Source organism: Dendrobates tinctorius, unplaced genomic scaffold (genome assembly GCF_039654945.1).
Source record: "Dendrobates tinctorius isolate UK_male_01 unplaced genomic scaffold, ASM3965494v1 ptg000211l, whole genome shotgun sequence".
NCBI classification, from domain to species: domain Eukaryota; kingdom Metazoa; phylum Chordata; class Amphibia; order Anura; family Dendrobatidae; genus Dendrobates; species Dendrobates tinctorius.
In genome coordinates this window covers 3680566-3694263 of record NW_027361878.1, presented here as the reverse complement: position 1 = coordinate 3694263, position 13698 = coordinate 3680566, and the positions used below count along the sequence as shown (strand labels likewise).

The following is a 13698-nucleotide window of genomic DNA, read 5'->3' as shown; positions in this document are numbered from 1 at the left end:
ATGGCAACATTAACAGGAACACAGCTTAAGCTTGGAAAATACAGATCTGTTCCATTGACCATCTTTGAACCCATGAATACATTTGGGAAAGCCAAGATTTTGACCCTCAGGACCCCTGCCTCCATGAAGATGTTCGAAGAAGCCAGGTTTGGACTATCCGGTCACCTGGTCACATGCCTCAATGGACTGTTAGATTCCTAAGCTTGTCATTACCTCCTCTCTGTGGGTGCCCATCTGTTCAATGACCTCTGATGGTGTATCAAGGACCCCCACTATTTTTCTCATCTTCTGATCTTCTAGAGTAAGCAACTTATTATATATTATATGTATATGTTTATGATACTTCAATAGTTATACTAATTCTTTTCTTTTTTACTCCTTTTTGAATGGTTGCACCTTTGCTAAGCGGCCCCTTTAAAAGCATACATAATATTTCCTGTTTTTTTCATGTGAATTTTTCTGAGCTTTGCAATTTTATTTTTATGGATATGTCCATTAAATATTCTAGTTATTGTTGATTTTGGTAAATAAAGTACTAGAATTATTTTGAGTGTTGTTTCTATATTTTTTCTACATTTTGGAGATCTGTGGTAAAGAGTTCCAATGAGACAGGCACCACAATGACATGCCGTCACCATAGTCATAGCCTAAAAAGTTACAAACCTGATTTAAAGAACACATCATTTTATCACAATACTTTTCCATTCATTACAATCCCACCATAAAACTATCAAAAGCTATAAGCTACACATACCAGGTGTTACACTTGACTTGGATCTCCTGTCCTGAGTTATACATAGCTCCATTGTGCATACATGGACAGTTGTCTTCTGTAATGCATCCTCCGTCGTCATCAGATACAAGTCCAGGAGGGCAGACGCAGCCTGGTATACAATTAGTGGAATACTGGGGAATCCAAGCAGAACAATTACAAATAAGTGTAAAAGTTTAATGTTTCTTTTTTTGGAAAAAGGTATTCGACAATACATTTAGATTTAATGACAGTTGATGTCTTAAAATGTTGACATTTCTGGATAGTGTGAAGAGTGGCATGAAGAGTATCAGTTTTTGGACCTTACCCAACTTTGTGGGAATATTTTATTCTTTGGGAAGCTTATAAGTTTTTGAGATTTAAGGTAATTCTTTTCTGTAATGACAGTTATATACTTTTTCAGAAATCTTTCTGCATCTTTTATTTTTAATTTTAAAGATCTCTACTTACAATCATTCAATAGATACTTGCATTGTTTGCTTCCAGTGGCCATGGAAGAATCCTACAGATGTTCACACAAGGTCATGACATGGCCACTAAAGATTTGAATCCAAATGTTCTGCTTTTTAGCAGATTATTGGTTTGGTATGCTATTCTGTACCTCCTCCGAGAAGCCCTGCATTCTCAGATTGGAGACACCAGATAAAAAGAAGGGCAGGCTCAGCCACCACTTAACCTTAATGTCAAATTTAACCTCCATTAGGTGCATTTGATGCCCATCTTGAAATGAATAACTAGTGTTCTGACCCACCTTTTTCCTTGTTCATGTTTTGAAATATCCCCTAAAGCCCCAAGCTGATATAATTTGGGACACTTTGCCCATTATGCTTCATGACCTCCAGGACCCTGACCTTCTGGCTATCACAGACTACACTTTTGTATTAGATTTTGTTCTTAAATTCATTTTCTGCTTCTTATTCCAACTCTTTATGTTTTTTCCTCAGCTTGCCCACCCTCTACAACTACTCTGCAGCCATAAAGTGGGGCAAAGAACAGAATCCTGGCCAAAGAGATGACAGATTGTTATGCTACTGGTATGCTTGTTTTTTCTTCTATAAAGCAGTTTCTTTTGCAGATAGGGCATAGTTATATATTTTTCACACTTAGTGTGAATTATTTCATTTTTTATATTTATTTATATATTATTTTCTTGCATATATGGGAAAAATCATTAAAAAAATTCTATGCTATGCTATGTTATGTAATTCTATGCTACTATAAAGTGGCATCAAATGCTAGAAGAATTCCCACATAGTATACAGTATGTTTTTCTGTTAGGCCATTTGCAGTCTTTAAGTATTTAGTCAGTATATTACATCTGTATTTGTGAGCCAAAACCAGGAGTGGGTGATAAATACAGAAGTGGTGACGTGTTTCTATTATACTTTTCCTCTGATTATTTCACTGCTGGTTTTCGGCTTAAAAATCTTGATGTAAAAAAGTAACCAAATATTCAATGGGTACATGAAGCCAGTAGAGGTACAATTCGGTTTCATTCGCACGATGAGGTTTTGGTGAGTTTTTGAATTAAGTTACTTGCGTTTTTTTTTCATTGCATTTTTGAGCGCATTTTTATGTGTATTTTTATTGCATTTTTGACAATGCTTTTTGCATTTTTTTCAATTCACATTAAATAAAACTGTTTTCTTTTTTGATACTTCTTTAGATTTTCTCTAACAAAACTTTATTGATATGATCATGTGCGGATTCTATGTGTTTTTAGTGTGAATCCGCCTTAGAAACACACTAAAAAACATACGCGTTTTTTACCTGCAGAATCACGTCTAAGGCCGGGTCACACTGGCGAGGAATACGGGTGCGTGAGAGGCGCTAAAAGCACGCATTACACACGGACCAATGATTCTCTATGGGGTCCCTCGCACCAGCCGTATATTTCTCCTCAGTATCCTACGCTCCGTGCCACTCGCAGCATGCTGCGATTGTCAGCGTACTACACCCGTAGTACGCCAATGCAAGTCTATGGGTGCGCAAAAAATACGGATTACACACGGACCACACATGTGACTTGCGAGAAATACGCACCAGGTGTCGCGCCGGCAATTCAGTGCGCTATACAGTAAACTCACACTGACAGTTTTAATAAAGAAATGAAAGAATAGATATAGACACATAGAATACATATATATATATATATATATATATATGCATTCTATGTGTCTATATCTATTCTTTCATTTCTTTATTAAAACTGTCATAGGGCTCCATTATATGTCCATTTTGCAAGCCTGCGAGAAAATCTCGTCATACGGATGCCATACGGATTACATACGGATGCTGACATGCGCAAAATACGCGACCACACCTTGCTTACGGATGACATACGGAGCACTATTTAGGGGTCTGTCATCCATATTACGCATGTAAAATACTGACCGTATTTTGCGCAGGTTAGTGTGACTCCAGCCTAATGCAAGTCCGCAGTGGAAATCTGCATATAAAACTTAGCGTATTCGCAAGAGAAATTGACATGCTGCGGATTTCAAACAAGCAGCGCAGGTCAGAATACATTGTGTAAAAAAAAAAAGCACAGTGGGCATGATATTTCTATAAATTCCATTCACTTTGCTCGAACTTTAAGTCACTTTGCTGTTTGCACACTTTTTGTGAAAATATGCAGCATCAAAAACTCGCCTAAAACTCATTGAGGAAACTTAACCTTAAAATATTTGAACACTGAGCCTTTTTATGGAGTTTGAAAGTTTTGCTCATTTTCTGCTCCAAAAATCTTTTCAAAATACTCAGTGTAAACTGACCCGTAACAGGTTTTTAGAGTGCATCAAAACAATAGATGTTTTTTCAGCCTAAAGTACTGTATTTTTTCTAAATCATACAAGAAAACTTTAAACTAGAATTTATATTTATATTCATTAGCATTTAACATTAATTTTCTTTTACAACATGACCTGGTTAGTGGAACTGCATGGAGTTTAATTCTTTAGACATTTTGGAAGGGTGTCATTTTATTTTTGTTTTAATTTATTTATACTTTTATTTTGTTTTTTATAAACCTACATCACATTATTGATTTTCCTCAATGAGAGCTTTTCTTCAATAAAAATACATTTTCACTTTCTATGAATACAAGCAGAGATCTTGAAAAACAAAAGAAATTGATAGCCCTATCCTGGATCTCATCATACCTAACAGACCAGACATTCAGCGTCTCCCACTCACACACCACCTCCTCACCTCGCCCCCTATCTGTTGGAGTCCCATAAGGTTCAGTCCTAGGACCCCTGCTCTTCTCCATTTACACCTTTGGCCTGGGACAGCTCATAGAATCTCATGGCTTTCAGTATCATCTCTATGCTGATGACACACAGATCTACATCTCTGGACCAGATATCACCTCCCTACTAACCAGAATCCCTCAATGTCTGTCCACTATTTCATCCTTCTTCTCCGCTAGATTTCTGAAACATAACATGGACAAAACAGAATTCATCATCTTTCCCCCATCTCACGTGATCCCCCCAACGAACCTATCAATTACAGTCAATGGCTGCCCACTCTCCCCAGTCCCACAAGCTCGCTGCCTCAGGGTAATCCTTGACGCTGATCTCTCCTTCAAACCACATATCCAAGCCCTTTCCACTTCCTGCCGACCTCAACTCAAAAATATTTCACGAATCCGTTCATTCCTCAACCAAAAATCTGCAAAAACCCTTGTCCATGCCCTCATCATCTCTCGCCTTGACTACTGCAACCTCCTGCTCAATGGCCTCCCCTCGAACACTCTCACACCCCTTCAATCTATTCTAAACTCTGCTGCCCGACTAATCCACCCGCTATTCCCCAGCTGCTCCCCTCTGTCAATCCCTTCACTGGATCCCCATTGCCCAGAGACTCCAGTACAAAACCCTAACCATGACATACAAAGCCATCCACAACCTGTCTCCTCCATACATCTGTGACCTCGTCTCCCAGTACTTTCCTGCACGCAACCTCCGATCCTCACAAGATCTCCTTCTCTACTCCCCTCTTATCTCCTCTTCCCACAATCGCATACAAGATTTCTCTCGCGCATCACCCTTACTGTGGAACTCTCTACCACAACATATCAGACTCTCACCTACCATCGAAACCTTCAAAAAGAGAGTGAAGACCCACCTCTTCCGACAAGCCTATAACCTGCAGTAACCACCGATCGACCAAACCGCTGCATGACCAGCTCTACCCTCGCCTACTGTATTCTCACCCATCCCTTGTAGATTGTGAGCCTTCGCGGGCAGGGTCCTCTCTCCTCCTGTACCAGTTTTGACTTGTATTGTTTAACATTATTGTACTTGTTTTTATTATGTATACCCCTCCTTACATGTAAAGCACCATGGAATAAATGGCGCTATAACAATAAATAATAATAATAATAGCTATATGATAGCGTTAGAAATCGGCAGAAATCATTTAATAAAGAATAAACTTGAAGTAAACTAAAATAGACCATTTTTTATATTCTTCATACTCACACAATCCATTTCCAGAGTCTGACAACTTTTGGCACACTGTGCTCCTATGGCTGTTGGAGAATCACAGCTAACAAAAATCATTGGCAAATTGCATTCTAAAGTGTGAGGGAAAAGAATAAGAAGCTTTAGATCAAAGGTTATTATATAACTAGATTACAGAATGCTATAGGACCGAAAAAATACTACATAGTTGATTTTCTGCTTTAATACATAGCAGGCAGATTGCTAATTCAAGATGGTAACATCATGTCTCAAAGTTCAATAGCTGCTCATCTTAAAATACAGAAGATATGAGAGGGAAAGGAAACAACCAGTTGTACATTCTTAGACTGTCTAATATTTCTTTTGTATGTAATTTTTCTTTTTACAAATAACTATTCCTCAATATAGAATAGGAAGTAAAACAGCACTCCAAAGTTTTTTTTGAGAATTTTACAAGTGAAATCCAGTTCTTTAACCCCTTTCTGACATCGGGTGTAATAGTATACCAATGTCGGACTCCCCATGTTTGGTGCAGGCTTCGGCACTGAGTCTGCACCTTTCCAGGCACATGACAGCTGATATAGACAGCTGAAATGTGCACGCTACAGCCGTGGGTGGAATCGCGATCCACCCGTGGCTGTTAACTAGCTAAATGCCGCTGTCAATCTGTTACAGTGGCATTTAACTCACGTTTACCGGAAGCACTTCATTAAACCCGCCCAATTGCAAACCCGCCACATGATCACAGGTCACCAATGGGCCGGCATGACAACCAAAGGTCTCCAGCAGACCTCAATGGTTGCCATAGCCAGATTGCTCTGAGTGCCCCCGGTGGTCGGCACTCATAGCAAGTGAGCATAGATGTACAGCAGATGTAGGCAAGGGGTTAATTTACAGTATGTTGTCAGTAGAAGTAATCACTACATGACATTTAAATGGCTGATAATTTGTTGCACTGACCTGTCCTAGGATGTTAATACTAAAGATGCCTGTGAGCATGTGCAGAAGATAGCTGGTGTGGTTCTCACAGCACTCGATATTGGTTCTGTGTAGTTTACAGCAGCATATCAGCATTCAGATAGTCAGCGTAGTCAGCAGTGTGAACAGCCTCTTGCTAGCCTCTGCTCTTGAGGCTAAAGGAAAGAGTTGAGCCAAGCTTCGTACTGCACATTCTCCCAGGTATCTTTTTTGTTATCATTTTAGGACAGGTTTCTTTCAGTGTAACAAGATGATGGCCATTATGATATACAACCGATAGTACTAATGGTATTTAGGCATTTATTTATTATAACATGTTGCTTCTCCTTCAAATCATAGGGTCTGTGATTTTCAACACTGATACCAATCAGTGAAGGTTAGCCCCTTAACCCCCGGAGCTTTTTTCGGTTTTGCTTTTTCATTTTTACTCCCCTTCTTCCCAGAACCATAACTTTTTTTATTTTTCCATGACTATCGCCATGTGAGGGCTTGTTTTTTGCAGGATGAGTTGTACTTTTGAATGACACCATTGGTTTTACCATGTCGTGTACTAGAAAATAGGAAAAAAAATTCCAAGTGCGATGAAATTGCAAAAAAAGTGCAATCACAAACTTGTTTTTTGTTTGACTTTTTTTTGCTTGGTTCACTAAATGCTAAAACTGACCTGCCATTATGATTCTCCAGGTCATTACAAGTTCATAGACACCAGACATGTCTAGGTTCTTTTTTTTATCTATGTGGTGAAATAAAACTCCAAACTATGTTTAAAAAAATTGCGGCATTTTCCGATACCCGTAGAATCTCCATTTTTCGTGATCTCAGGTTGGATGAGGGCTTATTTTTTGCGTGCCTAGCTAACATTTTTAATTGTACAATTTTGGTGCAGATACTTTCTTTTGATGGCCAGTTATTACATTTTAATGCAATGCTGCGACAACAAAAAAAAGTAATTCTGGTGTTTTGATTTTCTTCTCGCTACGCCGTTTAGCGATCAGGTTAATCCTTAATTTTATTGATATATCAGGCAATTCTGGATGTGGAAATACTAAATATGTGAATGTTTGATTTTTTTATACTTTTATTTTGAATTGGGCGAAAGGGGGGTGATTTGAACTTGTTTTTTATTTTTTTATATTTTTAAAAACATTTTCTTTTTACTTTTTGGCATGCTTCAATAGTCTCCATGGGAAACTTGAAACTGCCACAACTCGATCAGTTCAGCTACATAGAGGCGATGATCAATTTGCCTCTACGTAGCTGAATTACTGACTTGCTATGAGCACCGACCACTGAGTGGGGCTCACAGCAAGCCAGCACTGTTAACCATAGAGGTTTCCAGGAGACTTTGGGTTGTCATGCCGACACACCGGTGACTCACGATCACGTGACGCAGGTCAGCGATGTGTGTATTTCCGGTGCCATTGCCGGAAGCGCCATTGATATGCTGCTGCCAGCATTTAACAGCGACATTTAACTAGTTAATAGCCATGGGTGGATCGTGATTACACCCGCGGCTATTGCGGGCACATGTCAGCTGTTCAAAACAGCTGACAACCAAGGAAAGATGTAGGCTCACCACTGGAGCCCACATCAAAGAAGGGAGTCAGACATCGGTGTAAATGTACACCCGATGTTGGAAAGGGGTTAAAGAATGGAATATCCTGTTATCAGCTTATCACTGGAGTACCCCTTTAGTAAAACTTTCTTTTACTTTTTTATGTATTCCATTGGATACAACACTCTAATGAAGTGTTCCCCAATTCCAGTTTGAAATTAAGGAAAGAGAGCGCACATAGGGTGATAAAAGTGATATTTTGGGTGACAATGCATGGTTAGTGCACTCACCTTTACAGGTTGTGAACAGTCACAACCCCTTGCAGAATGTAAAAGGAATCAGTGGTCGCTGCAGACTCCCGTAGATACCAATGTCACAAAGGAGGAAAGTAAAAGACCGTGTTTTTCTGGCGTATGTATCTTAGACATTTACTTTGTTTCTTATAATCTTTTAATAAGGTGCAAAAAAGTTGACGCCAACAGTTATGTACAAAACAAATGGTTGACAAACGTTCCAAAAAATCAGTATCAACGAATAAGGAAAAATTGCACCTTATTAAAATATTATAAGGAACAAAGTAAATGTCTAAGAGAGAGATTTTTAGAGCATGAAAACCCTAAAAAATTAGTAAAAAAGCATATTCAGAGGGAAAGGGAATTTCACAAAGTAGTTTAATACATGGGACAGACAATACAAAATCTACAGATGAATACTATACCACTAATTTCATCACAACCTTTCCAGGAACATAATACAGAAGCATTGGAAGGTCCTACTAAATGACCCAGTCTGTCAGAAAGTATTACCAATTAGACCAGTGGTTACCTTTAGGAGGGCGCCATCCCTAAAAAACATTTTAGCCCCCAGTAGAATAAGGAATGTGGGAGATAAAAAAAGCCCCAAATGCAGGAAAAAGTACCTTACAGAAGCACATAAGAGGTTGCTTTAAATGTAAAATCAAAAAATGATTGTGTTGTCTTTGGATCAGAGATAATGTAAATACTTTTTACTCAAATAATGATAATGATAGAGTATATCACATTAATTTTAAGCTAACATGTCAATCCAGTTTTGTGATTTATGTAATTGATTGTTGCTGTGAGAAACAATATGTGGGACGCACTACACAGCCTCTACATCTAAGGATGAACTCACATAGACACAATATCTCTAAAGGATATCTGAAATATGGCTTGTCTCGACATTGTATTGAAAAACTGAGCATTTTCACAGGAAGTGATGTTTTGTCTGTTTGTGATGTCATGAAGGTCTTATATAAATCCACAACCATTCCTAACAAGTGGAGAGATAGTGTGATGGTAATGGGAAGCCTTAAGTGTTCTGACTTGCCTAAAACCTGTGGGTTTGAGTCTAGTTAACTCTATTTTTATAACATTTTAATATGTAGTGATTATAGGTTTCATATACTTTTTCAAATTAAAGATTGATTGTTCATATGTTTAATGTGTTTTATCAGATTAGATCTTGATATAAAGTTATTGTGACAGATATATGAGATTTTGACATTGGAGGAGGCGTTTCCACAGGAAGTGATGTCTGTTGTTTGTAATTGTGATGTCATGAAAGTTTTGTATAAAACCGCTGCTGTAAACAGATACTGTAATTCTTTGGCCCTGAGGAAGTGGCAGATTTGCCACAAAACGCATCAGCAAAATAAAGCTTTGAAGAATAATCCTGTCCTTGTGTGGTCAGTGCGGATACATTGAAAAACCCAAATCCAGTTTACAAGAGTTATCAACAGGTCATGCTTTCAATATTTCCTTAGTATTTCACAGGTGATGGAATGATTACCTGTGCAGGTGATGAAATTATCACTGGAGATGAGTGAATTTGTTCAGAAATGTTGACAGTTCATACCGGACAGTCACTGTTCTGAAGTCCGGTGCAGAGTTTGAGTAAGTCCGTGGTCACAGAGAAAAGAGAGAAAGATTTTTCTTTAAAATTCGGTGTCTCCAATACTGTATTTTTAACCAGGTTTGGGTTCTGGTGGAACTTCAGATGCTGGTCTTGTACTCAAACCAAACTTTCTCAAAAGTTCGGGTCAGGTACCAGAACTCGAACTTACAGGTTCCCCCATCCCTAATCGTCACTAGAGATAAGTAAACCCAAAGTTAAATGTTTGAGGTTTGTACCGGACAGTGTCCAGTGCTAAACGCCAAATATGGACGTCTCCTGAAAGTCAGTTGCAATGTTTGGCGGTCCCTGAGAATAGAGGGAGAGAGAATTCAAGTTCTGATTGAGGATTGGGTACAGTTCTGATACATGAACCGAACATTGGAATAAAGTTTGAGTTGGATACCAGAACTCGAACTTCCATGAGTCCGCTCATCCCTAATCATCACCTGTGTAATAGTAAGGAATTCCTGAAAACATGTCCTGCTGGTGGCTCTCGATGACTGGAGTTGGGGAGCAGTAGGAACAGTCACGGCACTATACTGCTTTTCTTGCTTGCTGTGACACATTTACAGTGTCTATCTACAACTGCCACACTAGAAGGGGCTCAAATAGACTTATTATAAAATTTAAACATTTCTGTGTTAAAAAGCAGAATGATGGGCATTGATGGCATTTAAAGTGTAGTGAATTTGGTGAAACCCTAATAGGCACAATGAGAGTTTACCTTTCAACGCTTTCAACCTACGATTTCTGTTTAAGACACTGACAACTATGTAAAATGCTATAAAAATACATTTGATGAAATTAATATTGAATTTTTTTTTACCTTTAACAGGAGGTCCAATGCACTTTAATTTTCCTTTGTTGCAGACACTATAAAATTAAAAATAAAATATAATGTCCTAATAAGAAATGTTAATTCATTATTTTAACTATATTCTGACGAAATCACCAGTCTGACTTTATATTTTTGTATGCAATAAATAGAATCTTCAATAAATCCGTGTCATTTTTTTTTAGGCCACACTAGGGAATTACACTTGTCCCATTCAATTGCTACTCAATCATTCATTCACTCTTTAAAGTGATGGGTTATCTTTCAACATTGATCTTCAGAAGTGCACCACTTCCCGTGACGCACAGGTTCCTGTTTCCTGGCGGGGGGAGCAGTGTGCTCCTGATTCAATTGAAGGTATGTGTCTAGCTTCAGAGCAGCACTTGCAAGCTGTGCAGAAACAAAAGAGCTTGTATGTACGGCGATCTTTGCCTAGAAGATGAGCAAACATTTCTCACAGACACACTCCAAAATAATATTGGAAGTTTTCTCAGAAGAGTGGAAGGTATTTTAGCTGTAATGGGCTACCAACTTTATATTGAGGCTTAGGGATTTAGAATGGGATGTAATAATATCTCCTCTAGATGTGATGTGTAGGTGTCCCTGGACTTTTATCATTGACCTCAACTGCAAGTACGGCTGGAGTCACATACATTTAAAAAAAAAATCGGTCAGTTTTTCACGGCCGAGAATCGCATAAATGTTTCATGAACAGTGATCTGTATGTCATCCGTGTGCAATGCGAGGATGCGATTTTTTCGCATCTAAGCATCTGTGTGACATCCGTATGGCGAGATTTTCTCACTGGCTTGCAAAATGGACATATAATGGATCCCAATGACAAAATAGAAAAGGAGGAATAGATATATACACACACATATATATAATCTAAAATGTAAAGCTCAATGTGGGTGTGTATGTATGTATGTATGTATGTACAGTATTATGTCCGGGATTGGCATCTGCACCGTCGTAGCTACAGCCACAAAATTTTGCACAGACACACATCTGGACCCCGAAAGCGTCATAGGCTATGTTGTGAGGCAAAATTTTAACCCCGTGCGTTCCAATTCACCAAACAATTTTGCCCCTATCTACATAACGGGGAAAAAGTGTATGTATCGGCATCTGCACCGTCATAGCTATATTATATTATATTGTATTAGAGTATAGCTTGGACCATAGTCTGCAGTAAAAACCTGCTAATTATATCTATATGTGTGCAAATCACTTTTTTTTTCTCTTGCTATGAATGTGCTTCCTTGACCTCATTGTAGTTACAAGTTGGTTTAGCATTGGTACTCATACGTGTCATTAACAATTGGCATTAAAAAGCAGTATCTATTGCAGCAGTTTTTTGAACACAGTCTGCATGCTTAGAAACCACTTCCATTGGGGGGCGTGGCCTAGCTCACTAGCATGTGAGACTTAGGAATAGGGAGCTCCTGAGAAAAACCTCCCAACCCGACTCTCAACTCGACTATTTCATGCCATTCTGCCTGGATACCTTTTAGGAAGGACCCCTGACCCTATAAGGAACATTTTGACACCAAAACCGACGTTTTTGGACCTCCTGGAGCATAGAAACCATCTGAGGCCTTCCACACCACTGGGCCGCAAAGCCTCGGACTAAATTACCACTGTGCAGCCACCCGAACTTCCAGGGCTGCAGCCTCCCTGCTTCCAGAGCCTCAATCAACACTCCACAACCCTTCAGGACCTGCTCCCAGCTCACCCACACTAGCGACGCTAGTCAGGACCCTCAACCTACAAGTGGGAATCAGCATTTTATTGTAAGGCTTACCTAGCCTTCCCCTCTGGTTCCATAATCAGGGACGCAGCTGCGTCTCCCTTGAGACCCCGGTCCAGACGCTGCAGCCTGCAAAAAGAAGCTCACCACGGGAGATCGTAGGGGCTGTGAGTATTACATGACAGATCGCCCCGACCTCCTCCCCTTAGCTTATATAGACTTTCTGGAGAGCCATAACTCTGCCTAGAGTCGGCGCTCTTTATCAGCAAAGACGCGAGATCGCAGCTGCGTTATAAACGGTGACGCTGCAAAGTCTCAGAACGCATCTCAGTCTCCAATTCCACCACACCTGCGACCTCTCCTGAGCGTCTTCCATTAGGATCGCAGCTGTGATCCCGGCAGAACGCATCCTGAGATAAATAATATCGCCCACTGCGACCCCTCTGCGCATCCTCGTTTGGAGTCACAACAGAGATCTCGACCAACTTTATTATCCCTCTGAGATCGCTGGTGAAGTTTTTGCGGTTCAGCATCTAAGTGGATCCTCTTACAGCATCATGAGCAGCATTAAAACCAGGGGGAAAAATTTAACCTCACCCTTAAATAAAGCTCAAAACCCTCTGAAATCTGACAAATCATTTAACAATCGACATCATTCAAGGGACCAAGTCAATGCTTGGAGCCCCATTAGATCTAGATCTCCTCCGAGAGACCTCTATCACCAAGCGGATCGTGGTAGAAAAGTTACATTTGTACCAGAAGTCCAATTACAAGAAAGCATGGACTCCTCCATAAATGCCAAGCGGAGAATGCCGGGAACCTATGGTGAAAAATACTCAAATACGGCAGGGATATCTGAGTCTGAGGAGGAATCTAGTGACTACTCCCCAAACACAACTCCAGCCAAAAGCAGGTCCAAGATGGAAACACTTGGGTCTAATTTGGATCTCGACATTCTTCCTCCGAAATCACAAACCTCGGATAACATGGAGGTCCTATTCAATAAGTTAAGTGCCCTACTTGACAAAAAACTCAACACTCAAAGTCAAAGACTTGACCTGCAGTTTCAAGAATTCCGCAAGACGGTGGAGAAAAAATTAGTAAACCAGGAGGAGAGGATACATAAGCTCGAGCAGAGATCGTCAGAATACTCAGTGGACCTGGAATACCTATCTGCGGAAATACATAAGCTCAGGACCAAGATGGTGGATCTCGAAGATAGAGGCCGTAGAAATAATCTAAAGATTAGAGGAATCCCGGAGAGCATTTCCCAAGATGAACTTTCGGGCCATATTCAGGATATCTTTAAGCAGGCCATCCCTGATCTAACACCATCTGACCTTATCATCGACAGAGCCCATAGGCTACCCCGTCCTCCTAAGCTCCCTATAGAGGTCCCTAGAGATACCATTCTCAGGGTGC

The 13698-nt window shown here is 39.8% G+C and overlaps 1 protein-coding gene across 1 annotated transcript in view; it reads right to left on the bottom strand.

Annotated features, from left to right (window-relative positions):
• LOC141058131 (mucin-2-like) overlaps positions 1-12685 on the bottom strand; it is a 62881-nt gene extending 50196 nt beyond the window's left edge. Inside the window, exons 1-2 of the mRNA XM_073554290.1 lie at positions 12626-12685; positions 755-906 (exon numbers count right to left, since the gene is read on the bottom strand). Of these exons, the coding sequence (XP_073410391.1) occupies positions 755-906; positions 12626-12685 (212 nt within the window). The remainder of the gene's footprint in view (positions 1-754; positions 907-12625) is intronic.
• Positions 12686-13698: the final 1013 nt, after the last annotated feature.